This window comes from Onychostruthus taczanowskii, unplaced genomic scaffold (genome assembly GCF_017590055.1).
Source record: "Onychostruthus taczanowskii isolate IOZ18803 unplaced genomic scaffold, ASM1759005v1 scaffold59, whole genome shotgun sequence".
Lineage (NCBI taxonomy): Eukaryota > Metazoa > Chordata > Aves > Passeriformes > Passeridae > Onychostruthus > Onychostruthus taczanowskii.
Genome location: NW_024503568.1, coordinates 4,010,458 through 4,030,864, shown reverse-complemented (window position 1 = coordinate 4,030,864; position 20,407 = coordinate 4,010,458). Strand labels below are relative to the sequence as shown.

The 20,407-nt window shown below is 39.0% G+C and overlaps 1 protein-coding gene across 1 annotated transcript in view; it reads left to right on the top strand.

Moving 5' to 3' along the window:
* Positions 1 to 18,942, top strand: part of SCIN (scinderin) — a 47,688-nt gene extending 28,746 nt beyond the window's left edge. The window contains exons 5-16 of the mRNA XM_041418229.1: positions 4,441 to 4,533; positions 5,698 to 5,830; positions 7,495 to 7,583; positions 7,783 to 7,998; positions 9,080 to 9,201; positions 9,385 to 9,475; positions 11,890 to 12,060; positions 12,519 to 12,696; positions 13,157 to 13,278; positions 14,911 to 14,988; positions 16,275 to 16,335; positions 17,296 to 18,942. Of these exons, the coding sequence (XP_041274163.1) occupies positions 4,441 to 4,533; positions 5,698 to 5,830; positions 7,495 to 7,583; positions 7,783 to 7,998; positions 9,080 to 9,201; positions 9,385 to 9,475; positions 11,890 to 12,060; positions 12,519 to 12,696; positions 13,157 to 13,278; positions 14,911 to 14,988; positions 16,275 to 16,335; positions 17,296 to 17,429 (1,488 nt within the window). The 3' untranslated portion in view covers positions 17,430 to 18,942. The remainder of the gene's footprint in view (positions 1 to 4,440; positions 4,534 to 5,697; positions 5,831 to 7,494; positions 7,584 to 7,782; positions 7,999 to 9,079; positions 9,202 to 9,384; positions 9,476 to 11,889; positions 12,061 to 12,518; positions 12,697 to 13,156; positions 13,279 to 14,910; positions 14,989 to 16,274; positions 16,336 to 17,295) is intronic.
* Positions 18,943 to 20,407: the final 1,465 nt, after the last annotated feature.

The following is a 20,407-nucleotide window of genomic DNA, read 5'->3' as shown; positions in this document are numbered from 1 at the left end:
TCACTTGACATGCTGTTCAGGTATTGTTTTCCTAGGTGGATTTTCAGCCTCACTGAACTCCTTAAACTTCTTGCTCCCATTAAATCAATATCAACTATTTTATGATGCAGAGCTGGCTTCTCCAGATATGAAGAAAATATTTGCCAATTTCTTTTAATTATTTTAAATTATTTACCTTGTCACATTCCTTCCGATGAAAAACTTCTTGTCTGTATTTCTTTTTTTTAAGGGTGCAGTTTCACTTCTGAGTAAAAGCATTGGCTCATATTGCACTTATCTGAGGGGTGCAGATATTTACAGAGAAGAGCTTGTGCACATGCAAATATGAAACAGGTTTTGCAGGCAGGATAAGCTACATTGCATTTACCACAAGTGAACTTGGGCAATTGTAGAGAAACTGATGTTCTGTTGGTTTGCATAATGGTAGTCTTGTACTAACCTAAGAGTGTCAACATAGAAGTCTAACAGAACTTAAAAACCCCAACATTTTAAGATTAATGCAGACTGACTTCCTGTTATATGCCTTCAGACAAGATCTAAAGGTATGGAGTTAATGAATACTTCTGCTAAAACAATGCTAAGCCCAAAGAATGAAGAAGGTGGGGCATGGATATGCTTTCAGGGCCCCTGATTACTCTTTCTATTGCTGTTACTGTAGTAATAAATAATGATAATGTGATAAACATAATAATAATAATGATGATTTAAAAAGCGGTTTCAAGGCCTGTGTGTGCAGCTGTACATTTATGAGGTGTAAGGTGTAAAGTTTGCCAGGATGGTTGGACATCTGGGGAGCAGTGTGGCTGGGTTATCTTGTGTGTATCCAAGAGAGCATTGCTATGGTGGATTTTTGGCTCTGAGTTCTTAGCATGTTTGTGAGTCAGGGTCTCGCACCTCAGAGCACGCAGGAGAGCCAGCCTGGGGCTGTCAGCACACGGTGTTGTTTGTGCATCAAAATGGTTTTGGAAGCTTTTTGTTTTTTGGAGGTTTTTTCCCTTTACTGTAAATGCCTGATTAAGCAGAGCACTAGTGAGTACAAACTTCTGAGAGTTTTGTTAACAGGATTCTTTTACTCTCTTATTGGTCACTGGAAGTCAAATGTCAGCATACGGTGTCAGGATCCAGAGGAGCAGCCTTGGCTGTGCAGAAAGGATTATATGAGCATAGTCCTGTGTAAATCACTGCCACAGGATTTGTGTGAAACTGGGAGTGTATGTATATGAGTATCAGAAGACCCAGTGTCCTTCAAATGGTCTGTTGGTTTCATTTCATTTCATTGGGGTACCTTGCTGCAAAGCTTTGGGAGCCTGTGACTGCAGTCTCAGCTAGAGTGATTTGTTTTCTTTTTGATCCACCACGTGGGAATTATCTGTAAAAAGGAAGGTGCCCCAGAGAGCTACAACTTAGCCAGCAGGTGCTTATGTAATGATACAAGCCAGTTTCAGCATAGCAGTTGTTGTTTCAATACTGTTGTAATCTTACTGATAAAACTAGTAATTTTCATAACATGCAGACATATACATGTGGAGCCGTAGCATGGGAGTCTGCCTTAGGGGGAGTAAAGACAACTTCTCTGGAAGACATTTCTTTGGGAAAGAACATTATTTCAGCATTTTTTCATGCTTTGTGTTTAAGTATGGAGTTTTTCCTTCCATAATCTGTCTAATCCTCCAGGCTATAAGACAAACTGGCAACAAATAAATGCATGTTGGAAGCGGCATAAACTGTTCCTAGCAATAGAGATGTGTACTGACTATATATATTTCATACAATACCACTTTGTGTAGTGAGTATATATCTATATGTATGTATGCTACATGTCTCCACAGTGGGTGTCTTCACAGGCCTTAGGTCATTTAACCTTGTATCATCTTCCGATTTTGATACCAACACGTGCAGGTACCGCTACTGATTCAGCTCAAGGCATTTTCTGACAGCTGTGTTGGCTGCACAGCCCTCCTCACAAGTCCTGGCTTTTCTCACCTGGAGGGAGGATAAGCATGTTATGTCCTTAACAAGGGTCACCACAATGCCAGGATCTACAAGCAACTGTGGCTTAAAATGCAGGAGAAGGGGACACTCTCAAGGCCCTTCTCCATTTGTTTTTGGGTTCTTCTGAGAAAAAGAGTTACAGAAATAATTTGTATTTTCTGTTTTCCTGTGCTGAAGCACAGGGCCTGAGAAGCTAGGCAGAGAAGCTCTCTTTGGCCAGAGAAGCTGCTGTGCAATGAATGAGTTATGGAGGGGTTTCGCTGGAACCAGAAAGTCTCCTATCTCTAACTGCACCTGCACAAAGAGGGTTCTAAACCCTCTCCCTGTGTCAGTACCCATGAACTGAGATTTCCTAAGACCAGCTTTGTGAGTTTGACAATAATTCTCTATCTACTTCAGAAAAACATTTCTGCGTTTGGTTTTAAGACAGCAACAGGTCAGGCCAGCAATCTAACCTGTGCTGGGCCCCAATTTAAAACCCAATTTTTAAATTATAGGGGCTGCTTACTTTAATTGCCACCAGAATGCAGCACCCAGACCTAGCTATAAATAGAGGCTGCTCTGTCAGGATGCTTTCACAAACACTAACAGGCACTATTTGCTTTGAAATGTTCAGTATGATACTTGCATAGTTAAAAGAAAAAGGGATTTTTTATCAACATGCATGACTTACAAAGATGCTGCAAAATAATTGTGGTGCCACAGGTATTCTATAGGCACAGCAAGGGAAAACACTGACTTTAACTGTGTCAGAAGCCAAGATTTTAATGGGTTTTTTTGGGTCTTTTTTTTTGTTTGTTTTGGAGGTTTTTTGGGGTTTTGGGATTGTTTGGGTTTTTTTTTTTTCTTTTACTGTAAATGCCTAATTAAGCAGAGCACTAGTGAGTACAGACTTCTGAGAGTTTTGTTAACAGGATTCTTTTACTCTCTTATTGGTTACTGAAAGTCAGATGTTACAGAACCCTCGGACTTGTTCAGTGTCTGTTCAGGTAAAGATGTATGTTTGTTATTTGGCATGTTGTGACCCTAGCATTACAAAGACAGGTAGGAAGGGAAACATTTTTAGAAACCTGGTGCCAATAAACAGTGCATATGCCCACTGTTGTGGCTGTTCACCAGGTGGCACTCTGTTGTGGGCACGGAGCCCAGCTTGGCCTATAGAACAGTAAATCTGCAGCCATGTAGTGTAAATCAAGAAATGCTGACTGATAGCTACTGAAGAGCTATGGGTAACATATTTCTTAAACAGGACATTGTTTTCTTGTCTTCAGTGAATCACAGATAAAATTTTTCTAGCTTAAACTGCAACAATCACACTTGAAAAGGCTATTTTTAGTTTATTTTATTTTACTTTACTATTTTACTGACCTTACCAGGTAAGAAAACTGCACAGATGGCAGATTTATATTAAATATTTATTCTGTATTGTTTTTCTTTCCAAATTGTTTGCAGCTGTATGCTTTGTTGGGCTTACCTGTTATGAATTATTTACAAGGCTTTTTCCTGTGATTACACATTATGTTGCACAGCATTTTATACAGCTAATGCACAAGTTCACAGGAAGGCTGGTACTGCCCTTGTACTTCGTGTTAATATTTAGTCTCTCGGACATATCAATTACTACCTTCACTCTGGGACATAATTTCATAGGAATCCATAATATTCCATATGCAACCTTTGGATCCGTCCACATATATGAGTCATTAGAAAAAGATCGTCAAGAAAGGGTAACTAGGACTTAATAATGACTACCTGACTTAACATATTCTTGATGAACCTCTGTAAATTTCTTATAGCCATAGTTGTTATAATATTGCCCATGGTGTAAAACTATCACAGTAAATTAAATTGATATTCTAGTGGTAGAGCAAGAAAATGTTTTTCTCACACCATAAATTATTTTCAAGACCCTAGCTAAATTTTCCCCTTAAAATGGGATTAAGAATCTATATTTTTTAAGATGAATGAACTCATCATATGATATTTTATATTGCTAATTGAATTACTTTATAATTTCAGCTAATCTATTTAATTCTGTCAGTTTTAATTTTAGTATTGTTAAACATTTTAAGAGTAATGCCATTCCAAAAATTACAAGGTGTGCTTGACAACAGTTCAGAAGTTACTGGGAAGAAAAAAGGAAGACCGGTAAATGCACACAGAGAATAGGATCACATACACCTTTCTATGTGTATTTTGTAGTGTATAGACAACCAGCAAATTGACCTGAGGAAAAGACATAATGTGGGTATAAAGTTACTGGAGATCTGACACAGTTTTTAAAAACTGTATGTTGTGTTAGTTATGAGTTTGGCTTTAGATTGTCTTATATATAAAGATGATCCAAATTATTTGATTTCTGTGACAATACATCAGTGTATTGTCACAGATATTTATGCTGCAGCACCTACTCTCTCTCTGCATTGACTTTGTTATTCTCTTATACAGGTTTTAGGGAACAAGCCAGAGCTTCCTGAGTGTGATGATGATGACGATGAGCTGGCTGATATCACAAACAGGAGAAGTGCTAAACTATATATGGTAAGTTGTTTATTTATTTACTTATAATTAGGTATGCTCAACAGTAGTCATGCTTTTATTCATTCCTTCCTCATAGATGGAGTTCTGGCTTCATTTACAGAACTGCTCTTATTTTAGTTTATTTGCAGCCAATGAACAAGTTTCTCAAAGGATGCCAATCACGACAGTCAGGGTAATTTGAGGGAAAAAAATGGATTACATTTCTGTATGCTCAGGAAACAAATTAAGCACGGCCTATGAACCACACAGAAGGCCTGCATATATGATCAGGACCATTGAAGTAAAACATAACTAGAGAAGGGAAAGTGAATTTTGAATCCTAAAGACTCTCAGAAATTTCAGTGGGTATCTGATAAATTAGTGTAAGTACACAGGTCCTGCTAACAGAGCTCTGTTAGCTAGATTTAAATGTGTTGCACTATAACAGTGAGTGTCAAAGGCAGGAAACAGGTCTATGTTGAACCCTCAAAATAGGTATGATTGATTTTTATTTGTTTTGTGCAGTGGTAATTTCCTCTTTGTACTTCCATAATATAAAATGCAAGATGCAATGATGTGTTTAAAATAAATGTTTAATCATGAAAGGAAATACTGATAGAAAAGTAATTACAATAGTAATAATCTATTTTCAGTAGTAATAACTAGTCTTTTCAGCTATACAGGAGTGATTTTAAAAAAGTTTTAAAGGTCTTACAGTGGTGGTAGAGGTTACAAAGCAGATTCTGGAACAGGTCGTACATTAGAGTTTCCAGTTAAAGCAGGTTATAGATGTAGGCAATTCACCTGTTAGTGTCAGTGTAGGACTATTTTATTGTGGTTCCAAATGCTGTTGTTCTGCGTGTACATGTACCTTTGGCTCCAGTGTGAGTTGCTTGGCAGCAGGGACCATACCAGTGGAAGAGAAACGGATTTATTTTAAGAAGTTGTGAGACAAGGATCCAACAAACTCCCTAAAATTAACACTACATCTCCCTCTATTGGATGTAAAATGAATTGAAACAAAAAATAATAATCATTAGCCTACTTTACTTCCCAGCATTACACAAATCTCATATAGCCAGTTATATAGGAATGGTAGCTGGTTTTTATATAATTTCAGAAGCAGAAATTAATTTGTCTATAAAAGCCAGAGTTGATCTAAATTTGAAATTACTGTTTTCTTAGGTGTCAGATGCAAGTGGATCCATGAAGGTGTCTGTGGTAGCAGAGGAAAACCCCTTCTCTATGGCTATGCTTTTGTCTGAGGAGTGCTTCATTTTGGACAATGGTGCTGCCAGGAAGATCTTTGTGTGGAAAGGTAAGAGGTCACCTGTCCTGCACATGCAGAAGCTACACAGAGATCCCTAAGAAATTGACACAACACCCTTGGGACACTAGCGAGAATTTAATACTGGCTGGACACTGTATCCTGCACACAGCTCTTCCCTTGTATGGGCTGTGGACAAGGATTGCTCACTTGTGCAAGGACCTCAAGACCGAATCTTGTCTAAGGACCCTATATCTGTTAAGCTTGGGTGATGAAATGCTTAACTAAATGGCAAGTACAAAGCAAACATAAATAATTCTATGAGTTCTGTATACTGTCATCAAATCCCTATCTCCTGGGACAAGATCTGGACACTGAACACATTTGGGTAAGTGTCTCCACAGAGGTGTGAAATTGAAAGGTGTGTGTCCAGGGCTTAAACTAAAAGCATGAGCTTGCAAATACTTTTGATATCTCTTTTTTTTCTTGCAAATACTTCTCTGAGGTATCATCTGTTGGCAATTGCTTTGTCTGAATGTTTCCCTGGAGAATACTACTACTGTGGAATTAGGTCTTGACACCTTGTCGCTGGATTGCTGTAGTGCTGCCCTTAAATCCAGTGCCAGTGCTGAGTATCTTTTTTTTTTTTTTTTGGGTGTTTTTTTCTGCTCTGAGACAGCTTGTTAATTATTCTTTGGCATTTTTATTTTGTTTTACCTTGTGCAACACTAAATAATTACGTTATGCAATTGTCAAGTCTCTCAAGTCAGTCCAGGAGGCATTGTAAACATTTTGTGTGAAAACACTTGGGGGGCATTGTGCTCAGATGGCCTGTGTCTGCCTGTCTCCCTGATTTCCAGTTGTCATTCTGTATGACAGCTCCTAGAAGAACCAAGCCAACAGGGTCAGGCATAAAATAAATAAAATATGATTTAGGTATCCTCACTTTGCTACTGCTGGTAAAAATAATGTGTGGAAAACCCCCATTAGACTGTGAGTCTCAACCTTGCACGGGAGACTGCAGCTATCATCTCTGCAGGAAACTTTCAGGCCGCTAAGCTGAGAAGTGTGAATTACTTCAGAAATGGTCTCATTCAAAGTGGGATACAAATGAATACCTTATCGGAGCACGTGATCAGACTGTGAGGTTTGGAATGCAGTCACTGCAGCCTGCTGGGACACAGACCCTGTGGACAGTGTCAATCCCACAGACGTTTCATCTAAGCTGAACAAGGCTGGACAAGGAGCAGTGGATAGGGAAATGGATGAATTGCAAAGCCCAACCAGACAAAACAGGAGTTTTTTTTACTCTTTTGCACTGCCTGAAAAAGTGGAGGCAGTTCAGCTTTATTGACCATATTGCAACCTAGCAAAGAAAGAGTCAGAGAAAAGACCCAGGGTACTGTGAGCCAAGCCGGTATTATTAACTGGTTTTTATTTTTATAGAAACAGTAAGTAAAACAAAATGCCCCCTTTTTCTCTCTCTTTCTATTTTTTCCCTTTAAATTAACTGTTTCCAAAGCTACCAAAGTACTGTTTTGGCCACTCAACTTCAGGAGAATCTTCTTGCTCATGCCATGTCCAGCATTTGTGTTTATTCAAGACTGAGGGAAGAGCAATGTCAAAGAGAACCTGGCTTGAGGACTATTCGTTTTTGAAGGTTCTGTGAGCTTATTGCCCTTTCCCATGTACTATTATCCTTCTGTTTTAATCAGGCAAAAATGCTAACCCTCAAGAGAGAAGAGCTGCCATGAAGAATGCTGAACAATTCATACAGCAGATGAATTATCCTGCCAACACACAGGTGCGATCTATTTATGGAGGTGGTACCAGGAGAGCCTGAGCTCTGTTAAAAACATTTGGTTTAAGTCAGCAGAAAAAATAATATTAAGGGCTTATAAAACTTAAGGGCAGTATTTCACATATAATATAGAAAAGTTTCTGTTTGGGTAACTGTGGCAGTTCTGTTTTCCTTCTGTTTCACGTGTCTTCCTTCATTTCAGATTCAAGTCCTTCCCGAAGGAGGTGAAACACCAATGTTCAAACAGTTTTTCAAAGACTGGAAGGATAAAGATCAAAGTGATGGCTTTGGCAAAGTCTATGTTACAGAGAGAGTGGCTAAAATTGAGCAGATTGAATTTGATGCTACCAAATTACATGAGTCTCCACAAATGGCTGCCCAGCATAACATGATAGATGATGGTTCAGGGAAAGTAGAGGTAATTTTAATGTTGTAATAAATTTTATCTTATTTAACTAATGTATTCTGCTATTTGTAGTGGGCTAAACTGCTACTTTGTGTTTTAATGTTTATACTGTTGTTTAGATTGGCACTATAGTAGTTCTACCATCACAAAAGATGCTTTGGGAGGTGAATATCAGCTGTATGCTGGGTTGTGTCTTTTGGTGCTTATGACAGTCATCAAGAGAAATCAAACACCAGAAATATTACCTCTTTACACAATACCTTGTAAATATTTACTTTAAATAGATTCTTAGTCTAAAGGAAAACCTTCAAGCTCATATCAGCTTGAAGTCTGGAATGGGAAGACTTGCACTTGGAATCAGAAATCCATTCTTTGTCTTTATGTAGGTATCCAATCTGGTTTCTAGAGGAACCTTTGTCCCTAGTGTGTCTCTCAGGTAGCCTGGACTTGGAGAGAAAAAGAAGACTGCACAGTCTTTCTAGACCTTTCCATATCCCACTTCAGGACTATCTTTGGACTACACAGGGCTGGCATGGCATTGTATCAACATGGCCTGTTGAATGCAAATTGCATGTTGGGCTTCTGGAAGAAAAAGAAGGGATGAATACCTACAGTCTCATCAGTGTATTTTCTAGGTTTCTGACCTCACACTTGGAATGGTACATAGGCTTGAGCAGCCAACTGTTAGCTGAACTGGGCTGTAGTGAATGAAATAGGAAGAAATCTGCTTAACACCACATTATCTGACTGCAGTGTGCATCTCCAAAATGATATGTTAGTTTAATGATGGATCATAATGTTGTGCCATGTCATATTGTTACCTTTAGGTGTTAAGAAAGTTCAGCATGGTGTTGTGATCATGTGTGAAAACAGCATCAAGACAAAGAGAAGTGTATTGCAGCCCCTTGTTGATGGTTCTCATTAATTCAGTGAGCACAGAGTGTATTTGCCTACTTCATGAATAATCCTCCGTGTTTCTGTTCAATAACACTTGGGAACAGAAAGGACACTCAAGGGATAAGACAGTAAAACACTTTGTGAAGAGTCTCAGGATGGAGTTCAGCAATCTCCAGTGATTTCCCTGTTTCCCCAGATCTGGCGTGTGGAAAGCAGTGGCCGAGTTCCTGTGGGACCTGAGACATACGGACAGTTCTATGGGGGTGACTGTTACATTATCCTCTACACTTACCCTAGAGGGAAGATCATCTACACGTGGTATGTTTGGTTGCCTTTGCACAGACCTGCAGTGTGTGGATATTATTTTATGTTGACTTTATGTCCTTTTGAGTAGAACATATGTAAATATAAGGTTGTTCACTGTGAGTTTGTCATACAGCACAAGCTCTGGGTTACTTTGAAGCTAAATTTAACCATTGTCTTTCTCCTTGTCTTCCTCAGGCAAGGAGCCCATGCTACAAAAGATGAACTGACTGCTTCTGCATTTCTGACTGTTCAGCTAGATCGGTCATTAAATGATCAGGCTGTGCAGGTTAGTCTCTTTTGGATAAAATCCAACAGAGCATGTGATACTTGCAAATTTTGATGAGAATTGAAAGGAGGAGCTAGCATTTAAAGACTGGAAATGCCAATTGTTCAGGTCTGTATCAAGCCAAGCACCATGGGATCCTGTTAAAGTTGTCAGAGATTGCCCATTTGAATTGTCCTTTCTGTATGCAGTTGTCCAAAAGAACACAGATATGCCAGAACTTAAAACTGCCTTTTTGTTTCCTTTGATTTCCACTGTTTTAAAATTAGGTTTCAATCCTGCTAGGACTTACAAACCCTGTGCATAGCCAGTGAAGACTGAATGATAAGACTGTCCCGGGGCAACTCACTCCAAACAGGTCAATAGTGTGGCAGGTCAACAGCCATGTGGGAGCTCCCCTGTCTCCTTTTGATTGTGGAGGAAGTTGTGATATTTAGCCGAGACAAGACTCCTGACTTTTAGAGGGCCAAAACTGGGAGAACTGAAAGCCACACGAAAGACAGAAGAGGAAAGCCTGCTGGAATTGTGCAACAGGGTCTTGCCTTGTTGAGAAACATAGCTTGGGCTTTCCCATCCCATAGTGCTTGCAGCTCCATGAAAGCAGGATGCACATCCTCACATGCAGAAATGAGATGTGCAAAGCAACTAAACTGGAAACTGGGTGTGAGTAGATAAGCTAGTCCTTAGCTTGATCGGGTGTGTTCTCCTTATATCACTACTGAGAAGGGGCAGGTAGGTAAAGTCCTGAGAGTGAGCTGTAAGATGACAAGGGACAAGCAGAGATTTTCTATGCAGCAGAAGATAGTTCTGTGATTTCTATTTCTTAATTACAAAAGCAAAAGGCTTCCTCTAGCCACCAAGATAGAGTTAATTCAGTCGGCAGCCCATACTTTAGCCACTAATCAGTTATGGTTTCTGATTGAAATTATACTAAGGAAGGATTAGAACACGTTTAGATAATTACTGCTTGAAATATTCCTAACAAGTGCTCTATATTTAGACCTTGTCCAGCCCAATGTGGTCCTGCCTCATACCTAAGGCTAATGTTAATCTTAAAGTAATAACAATATTACTACCATTGTTAACAATATTACTGCTGCAATTGAGGTGCTTAAAAAGTGTTTTTATTAAAGCTGAAGTTCCATTTCACTGCAGTAGACGTGATACTTTAAAAGTACTTTCAGCCTGTAATGAGTTTAGGAATATATATATATCTGTATGTATTCATATGTGTATATATATGCACATATGTGTGCATATGTGTGCATTTCTATGCAAACAGAATATATTACCTGTGCCTAACATGTCTGTCAGCATTATTGGGAAGCTTTAAGTGTGCTATTTTGTGTGATCACTAGATGGCACGACAGTACAAGTGACTATTAAAAGGTTGGGCTTGCAAGAATATGTTTCACTGTGCCGTTTGGGTCATTTGGGGTTTTTTGAGTTTATTTGGGTTGTTTTTTTGGGAGTCTTTTTGTGGTTCGGGGTTTTTGTTTTCCCATTTGAAAAATCCTGCTGCACTTTGTCCCTTACAAGCGTATGTGTCCTAGGTTATCCTTAGATAACTGCAACATCTATCTACCTGTGAAATAAGTAAAAGCACCTGCTTCTGCCCACCTGCAGCTACCCCTTGGCACCCCAGCTCTCAGCTGCCCCAGGCCTCACTGAGGACTGAGGTCTCTCCACTTCTCCTCTGCTGGCTACACAGCATGTCTCATTCCCTCTTCTCCCTTTCTTTCTGGGAATGAAAGGCAAGGACTTGCAGCTCTCTACCTTGGCCAATGGTACTGTTATAAAGGAAAATTAAATGGTTGCATACAAATAATAACTTCTATCATACATTAACTTTATAATAGTCATTCATCGTAGTGCAGTGTGGTTTCTTTAGATGGCAGTAGCATCTTTTACATCTGTAATGGAAGTTCCATTTTCATCATCCATGTTATGCTCTGGATGAGAAATTCATGCTAGTCTTTTTCATCCTCTTGCAGATAAAATACATATAGAAATAATGAATAAAATGAACAACCATTCTCTTCTGCTTAAATACAGGCCACTTAAACTTCCAAGACAGTTTTTCAGGAGAATTAAGTCATTCTATAAAACACTATGAAATGACAGTTCTTTTGAAAATGAGTGATTTTTATAGCAGCCATTTTAATCAGCTAAATATTGTGTTGGAAGTTTGAATCTTGTCTTTGTGTCACCATGATTGACAAAAAAAAAAATCTCACAAATGCTCTAACTCTGTATGTCTGAAGGTATATTTTTAGATCTTTTCAACTTGCCATTTCTCATTTTTGCTAACACACTTAGCATTGTTGGCTAAGATCCCCATAGCTATTCGGCAAAGACCAAAAATAACCACTTGTGTCCTTTTGTTTATTTTACTGCATTTCTTTACATATGTACAGATCCGAGTCAGTCAAGGCAAAGAGCCTGCACATTTACTGAGCTTGTTCAAAAACAAACCACTTATAGTCTACAAGGATGGGACATCCAAGAAGGAAGGTCAGAAACCTGCTCCACCGACGCGACTCTTCCAAATCCGCAGGAACCTGGCATCCATTACTAGGATTGCAGAGGTAAGGTCACCTGCTAAGTAAAGCAGCCATTCCCAATGGGAAATGAGAGAGCTGCTGTGAGCTTCCCTGAGTAATCTTGTTGGGTAGTCATATCTGGCAGGAACACAGAACTCCAAATCCAACCCACTGCTCTATTTGATGAAACCATCCAATAAAGCAAAGAGAATATGCTGTAGCTGGCTGGAATCAGTCTGTATCATTCAGAGGAGCTGTAAGAATACACACAGTGAACAGTATGAGATGGTCTTTCCCTACTGCAAACAGTCCTAAGTTTTGCCCTGCAAGTCAGCTCCCTGTCTTAAATCCTTCTCTAATTTGTGTCAGTATAAAACTAGGGAAAAACTGAAGACCAAAAGCATAGCAGATTAACATGTCTACACATTTTATGTATAAATATGCAAAATAGTAGTTACATTATTGAAGATCTGAAGAATAAAACAATTTCTTTTTTTATCTAGGTTGATGTTGACGCAGTGTCACTAAACTCTAATGATGTCTTTGTTCTGAAACTACCAAACAACTCTGGTTACACATGGATAGGAAAAGGAGCAAGTAAAGAAGAGGAACAAGGAGCTCAGTACATTGCCAATGTTCTCAAATGCCAGACTGCTAAGATTAATGAAGGCCAGGAGCCAGGTTTGTATGAGGCCACATGGCTACTAATAGACAGCTGAGAATACACAGCACTGCATGGAGACAGTTGGTTTAGATTAGATATTAGGGAAAAAATCTTTACTGTGAGGGTGGTGAGGCACTGGAACAGGTTGCCCAGAGAAGTGGTGGATGCCTCATCCCTGGAAGTGTTGAAGGCGGGTTTGGATGGAGCTCTGTGCAACCTGATGTACTGAAAGGTGTCCCTGCCCATGGCAGGGGCATTGGAACTAGATGATTTTTAAGGTCCCTTCCAACTCTATGATTCTTCCTAGGTATGCAATTGATATTGATATTTTGACAAACTGCAGGAAGTACTGTTAAGAAAAGTCATTAATCTTTGAGACAGCAGAGATGTTTTGGGGATTTCTGAAACACTATCTAAAAAGCTAAAACATCAAATGTTAAATCAGCTGGTGGATAAATTATATATTATGTATTTTAGAGGAATTCTGGAAAGCACTTGGAGGTAAAAAAAATTACCAGACTTCATCCCAACTATTGACAAAGGCTGAAGATCATCCCCCTCGCTTGTATGGTTGTTCTAATAAGACAGGCAGATTTATTGTGAGTATATTATGGATACCTTCTGTTTAAGTATACAGTTTCTGGTATATTTTGCCTTGGAAATCAGTGGTCATTAAATGAATTTGGGGATCTGGCTTAGTTAGCCAGCCTTGGCATGAACTAGAGAGTGGATGTTTGATGCTTTAAGCTAACCAAATACAATGGATGAACAGAATTATTACTGCAGAAGTTTGCATCCAGAACCTGCTCCAGCCTGGAAATAGAGGCTCACAGATGCAAAATTTGCCTAGTCAAAAGCAGTGTAATTCTTGCAAGCATCACCAGATTGCTATCAGTTTGCTGAGAAAGAGCAGGTCAGTGCCTTGCCCCTTACGTGTTTGACAGTGGTGGCGAGGAAAATAAATGTTGCTTGCCAAAAATCCCTAGCTGTCTGAAAGTTTCCACAGAGATTTAAGATGTGTAATTATGCCTTTAAGGTGTTGGCCTGTGCTCAGGGAGGTAGGAAGACCTACTTCCGTGGCAGAAATGCCCAGAGCTATGTACTGGGTATTAAGTCTGTGATTCAGGCTTAATTACTTACTGTGTTCTGGAGGGCAATGCTGTGTCACCAGTTGGCAAGGACACACTCATTTTTAGGTAAGGGACATAGCTGGCAGTCTCCTTAAGGCACAGCCCAGTCATTTGGAGAGGGATAAAACAAATAGGATCCTTTAATAAGGACTTCAAAATCTTAAGAGAATAGGAAAGTGTATTCTTCTAACAAGCTTCTAAAATACTTCTGGGAAATACAGTAATAGGAACCAAACTCTATGCAGTAGTCTGCTGGGAGCTATGGATTTACTTTTTGTTTTGAGTTCCCTCCAAATTCTGTAAAATCCCCTCTTTCCTGTAGCCTTTCTCTAGTAACTGAATCACCACCATTAGAGGTCCCAGAAGAGGCAGGTGAGACCACTCTGACCTTCTGGCCGCCGTAACACAGGGTGGGGAAAAGGAATGTCTTTTTCACCATCTGGTTATCATCCCTTTAGCACTCCCACATGACCACACATAGTCAAACCCTTGACAATCCTTTAAAAGTAGGAACCATTAGCTCCATTATTATCTCTCCTTCTCATACAGAATAATATTAAACTGCTTTCTATCTTCCTGCATGTCCTTGGAAGAAGTAAGAAGTCTGCCTTTTCTTTGGGGACGAATCCTCAATGGCTTAGTCAACTGTAATGTCCCATTGTCAAGTGACTGAGAAGCTTGGTTGGGTGTGTATTTCATCTCTGAGCTCACCCACTGCAAACCAAAGCAGTTTCTTTTCCTAACTAATGAATGTAAGCTGCATGAATGTAATCAGCTTGGTTGGTTCAAGGTTCCTGGCAGACCTCAGTCCCAGCTTAATAATCGTCAACAATTATAATGTAGATCTTTGCCTCTCCTCTGAAAGTCCAAGAGCTGATTTTAGAGGACATGCCATTATGTGCTTTGTTTTGTTTGCAAGAAACACCTTTAACACATTCATCAAATCAGTTTATGGGTTTGATCCTTTTGGGAGCCAAAAGAAGTGTTCATCAACCTCTGCTCTTAACCTTATAAAAATAGGTTAGATCTTTGCAAAATTGTGTGCCTTGATGAATCATTAAAAACAAAAAAAACACCCTCAAAACGTGTTATCCTTTCTAGATTGAAGAGGTCCCAGGAGAATTCACTCAGGATGATTTGGCTGAAGATGATGTCATGTTGCTGGATGTTTGGGAGCAGGTGAGCTGTGTATCACTGCTTTTTGTGATAGTAAGGATAAGTTATTCTTAATCACTTGGTTCGTAAGATGGGAATAATCATCTTGACAGATGTTTTGTTTTCTTTAAATTATACCAAAAGGAGCTATACTTTTTGAGCTGTATGATGTGCTGGTGTTCACACATACCATTGAATTGCCAAGCATGTGAGACCATGGCAGGCACTTCTTATTTAAACCAATGGAGGCTGCAAGAGTATAAGCCCCAGCAATGTTCTGGAAAGGTTCTCAATAGTGTTTTGACTTCATCACAAAAATTTATTAATTTTTTAAAAAGTTACTTCATTAAATGTATTTAGAATCCACTAAACCCTTGTAGCAGGAGCCACCTACAAAAAGTCCTAGTAGAAAAAGGGACCAGCACTGGATAGACCCTTACAAAAATTTCTTCATAATAGAAAGTGAATGGAGAGTGACAGAAATAATCTCCATCATTACCCAGTTCACTGAAAACTGAAAATGTGGAGAGCTTTGTGAATGACAGGAAAACTCACTGCAGATTTAGAGAACACATCTGTTTCTCACAGTATATTCTCTCTACCCTTCCTCTTCTCTTCGAGGGAAAGAGGAGAAGGCCCACACCTATTTGTCTTCTTCAGCCTAACCCTTAAGGAACAAAAGGCTGAGGTTTTTGGAAATAGAAGGAATGTCCATGGTTCATGTGAAAAGGAGTGATGGGGGGTGGTGGGGAAGAGCTGGATGGAAAGTAGTTGGGACACAGTGACTCAGGTAAGAAGTCTTGGGACGTGTAGCTGGTTCCCAAGCAAATCCTGGAGAGAAAAAAAAAAAAAAAGGGTGTGGGATATTGCAGATCAAGGCTCTGGTTGCTGGGTTTTTCAATTGGCTATCTAGCAGGCACCCAGGGTAGCACATGTCACAGGGCACAAGTGTTGATGTGCACACAGGGCTCAAACCAAGGACAGTATTACTACCTGCACCCAAAAAGAAATTTCCTTGTAAAAGTGTAAAAGATACCTATGGAAAAGGTAATTAGAGATCCTTTAATCAGAATTAATAAAGGTCTGGCCTTCCAGTGTCACAGAGAGCAGTGAGATTTCAGAGGGCATAACTAAACTTTCTCACAAGGGAGAAAAAAACCATCAGTTGTGGTTTGTGAGAGTTCTGTATCTCTGCAGTCTTTTCATAGCATATATTCTTTCTCCTAGAGGAATGAACTATTTTGTACTTTACCAGCTGTACACAACATCCTTTTAATGCCAGGGGAGTTAAGTCTTTCCTTTGTTTGCAGGTTTTCATCTGGATTGGGAAGGACGCAAATGAAACTGAGCGACAGGAATCCGTTAAATCGGGTAAATCAAATCAATTTGGCAGATTTCTGAGTGAAATAGCATCAGTATTACTTAACAAAGAGGAAAATATGATGGAGAAGAAATCTAGTTATGTTTACAGTGTCTCAAAGTGTTAGTGAGCTTATTAGGATTTCATACAGAAGATGACTATTTTCACCTTTAAATGTACGTGAAATGTACATGTAAGTTTATGAAGGATAAAATTAATCAAGATACAGTTATTGGGCTGCAGAGCTTTTTAAATAATATGTGGGAGAGCCCTAAGAAAAGTAAATGCACTGAAAAGAGAAGGAATTTAAAAGGAGGTCCCTACTGACTTGCACACTCAATAATGTATCTAGAGAAAGGATTGCCAGCAAGTCCTTATAGTGCCATCCTTCATCAGTTAAATTTGCAGGAGGAAATTCCAATTACAGAACAAACAGAACAAATCAAGACAATTTATGTGCACGTACCTCCATGAAAAATCATGTGTCATCCCTAGTGTGACTTAATATAGCTGAGCTATTTTGGCAAACTTCTAAAGTGCATGCTGAAAGCCCTTGCATGTGTTTCCCTGGAGCAGCTGGGGTTACCTGGCTGTGTTTCCATATGTATTGATGTCATGTTGAGATGTCAAGGGAAACTACACTCACTGGCTTTTACATGGACAAATTGGGAACGAAGCCTGTGCATCCTCACAGCACCAGCAAGTGCTTTCTCCTGTTTAAGAGCCAAAACCCAGTTGTATGGCAACAAACTGCTCAGAAAAGCAATCCCTCTGTCCTAACTTCATGGAAAATTCCTTCACTGCCGGCTGGGAAAAATCAGCCTTTACCTGATCATCTCATTGCCTTTGAAATAATTAATTGAATACTGTATTATAGCAGCCCTGTGTTCTTTCACTGTAGCTTTTAATGTATTTTTTATACCAAATGAATTAACTAATCATGCCATGTTTTATTTGCTGTCTGTTTTTAGCCAAACGTTATATTGAAACAGATCCTTCTGGCAGAGATAAGGGAACTCCCATTGTAATTGTGAAGCAAGGGCATGAACCCCCCACATTCACAGGCTGGTTCCTGGCTTGGGACTCAAACAAATGGAAGAACTGATCTCTCCAAGGAGACTCCAGCTTCAAGCCAAAGAATGACCAGAGCCCAGCTACTTTCTAGTATTTTTAAGCATAAGCTTATGCAACAACATGATGCATTTATTGTTACACTTTCCTGAGCTTTGATGTGTTTCTGTGAATAACCTAGAAATTCTTAGCACTGGAAAGGATAAATGATAATTGTAAACTGGCCAAATGGGATGAGGGGGGCTCTTCTAGTAGTAAATACAGAAAGTGCTACCAATCTTTAATCTTAAAAGAAAGAAATACATTTCTCTTTAATCTACTGATTCTTTTAAAGAGAAGCTGTGGATCAGTTTATTTTAATGTGCTGAAATGGACCAAATTCCATCTTCACTTCAAAATACAAACTAGTGCCACAGGAATTCCTTTAGATTAAGGTCAAGATAATAGTGTGCAGATTTTGGCCTGATGGAGGAATAAAACTACCCATTTCAAGGAAAGGACTGCACCTGAATTAGTTAGCGGCCCATCTATTACTATACTCATTGAAAATTTCAGATAATGTCTGATCCACAGTGGGAGTTGTAGCTCACAGGAGGCAAATAATGGATGGATATTTGGAGAAAGCTGTGCTTAATGTGTTTGTTTACCCTGTTAATACTTAGATGCGTGGAGCTTTACACTGAATACTGTCAGAATGAATGAATGAAACTGACAGAGGTTTTATTGAGGGACTGTCTAACGTATTGTAATGAATTCCTTTAGCTTTATCTCTGAACCAGCTCCAGCTCCACCAGGTCTTTCTAACTAAAGCTCTTAAACACGGTGTAGTGCACTAGTGCTTAGAAGTAACAGCTTCGAAAACACGTACTCTGCCTTAACCAGATTGCTCTTAAGCCATACTTCACCTCAGCTGCCTTACTCAGCAGTGCTCAGTTCTTCTTCAGCATGCACTGTTCACCTTGTCAGGTGCAGGATGTCTTTCTAATTTTATCTGCAAGTGTTAGATAAATATCAAGCATGTCAAAAGCAAGGAAACCCCTGGTTTCAGTAGCATTTCTGGGAATTTAGAATGTGAGTATGCACCATAGAATATGGCCTTCTCTTTTATCTCAGGCACACTTACTTGAGGTTTTTTTTTTATTCTGGTGAATTTAAAAGTACGTTTTCAAACGTACTTTTATTTGTAACTTAGCCAGAAGAAAATCTATTTAAGGGCAGTGGGAAAACTTCTTCAGATCTTTAGCACTGCTTTGATCACTTATCCAGTAATGCTTGTTTTAAACAACAGTTTGTACAGCTGTAAATCATACCAATGTGGCTTTATAATGACAGCATTTCAGCAGTTTTATTATTCTTGTAAGTTAGGTTGGAAAGTGAAATTTTAGACATTTTTGTATTTTTTTAACATGCTTGGGATTTTAAATCAGGGTAATGCAAAAGAGCGAATTTAGTCTGACCTCATAATATCAATGACAAAATAATCATGAAGCTAAGAGATTAATTATAGGAGTTAGCTTTAAACATTTGTTTAAATGTGTGCTAATGTAGCTGGGCTCTATCTGAATGTGATTTCATTTAAAATAAAGTTACAGAAACCAGTATTCTGTATGGCAAGCTGATCCTCCTCTCTCTGACATATTGTAGGGAAGTGCTTCCACTGGCATCCAGCAAGATTTCCTGAAAACCTAAGTAGGGAGCTTCCTTTTAAATGGACACTGCAGTCCACTTGTCCACAGTACTTGTTTTGACTTTGGTGCCATTTTACCCAATGGAAGCTTAACTCTTCTCACCAACTTGACAATTGCAAACCTAAGTGAAAATTAAAGAACTGGATGCTTATTAGGTTGTTATTTTCATCTTTAAGAAAAAAACACCATTGTTGTTAATCAAACTCTCTGGTTTTATAACTTTTTGCTTGCAAAAATAATTGAGTACAGAGATAACTACTTAATAAAATAGGAGGAAATAGGTTTATGTTTGTTTTTAAAGGATACATCTTGCTTTTTATTTGTGAGAGTAGATAAGATGTCCTTCTGCTGGAAGGAGCACAAAGACCTTTTCAATGGCTCAGCCACTGAGCAGCCTGTAATTATCTGATTGTCGACTTCAACACATACACATGATTCTTCTCATTTTTGAAAAATAACAGTTATGGTAGCTTCTGAACCAAGGATTAGACAAGATTTGTCCTTCTTGTACATAAACATCTTCTGGGACACTGAGGGCTCTGAACTGGCACAGTCTGCCAGCATATTCTCCAGCTCTGTGAAAGCCTCTTTTCAGTTCCCTCACACAAGACAGAGGAGCTTTTGTGGTCTCCTGGCCTGGGCTTTTGAGTTTGTACTACATTGTTCTGGCATGGTGATTGCTGATGTTGAGAAGAGCATTGAGAGCTCATAAGGGAACAGTGTTCTCCACTGGGTTTTAAGCACAACAGCTGCTAGCAACATTGTTCTTGGGTTTGCTTGCCAGTGAGGAAGTTTATTTTTCATAATATGTGTGCAGTAGACACAAAGATGTATTTCTTTCCCTCAAGAAGAAGAAGAGAATGAAGGACGACAGACAGCATGGACTATGAGTGCTTGGAGATGTTAAAGATTAAGCTGTTTTCAAGACAATATTTAAGCACCTAACTTTATGAATACACATGTCAAACCTATCTGCTTTGCTTTCACAATAGAAAAAATTTTGCAGATCTGTACACAGTCAAATTCAGTCAAGAATAAGCTATGCCTTGCAGTATTATCACACAGTAATATGTTCACTCTACTTGCAATGGCAAAATTAAGACCCTGATTTAGGAGTTTCATTATGCTACAACCAAACAGAAAACATTCATGTTCTATTGGTTGTAAACACAGCATCATTTTTCATCTTTATTTCATTCCAACAGAAAGGTATTAGGAATCCTTAGAACTATCAGGACATTACAGTACTATGTAGTATTTATATTACATAAAATATTATAATCTTAGAGTGTAACTACAGATGATGCACAGGACAAGAGTCAGC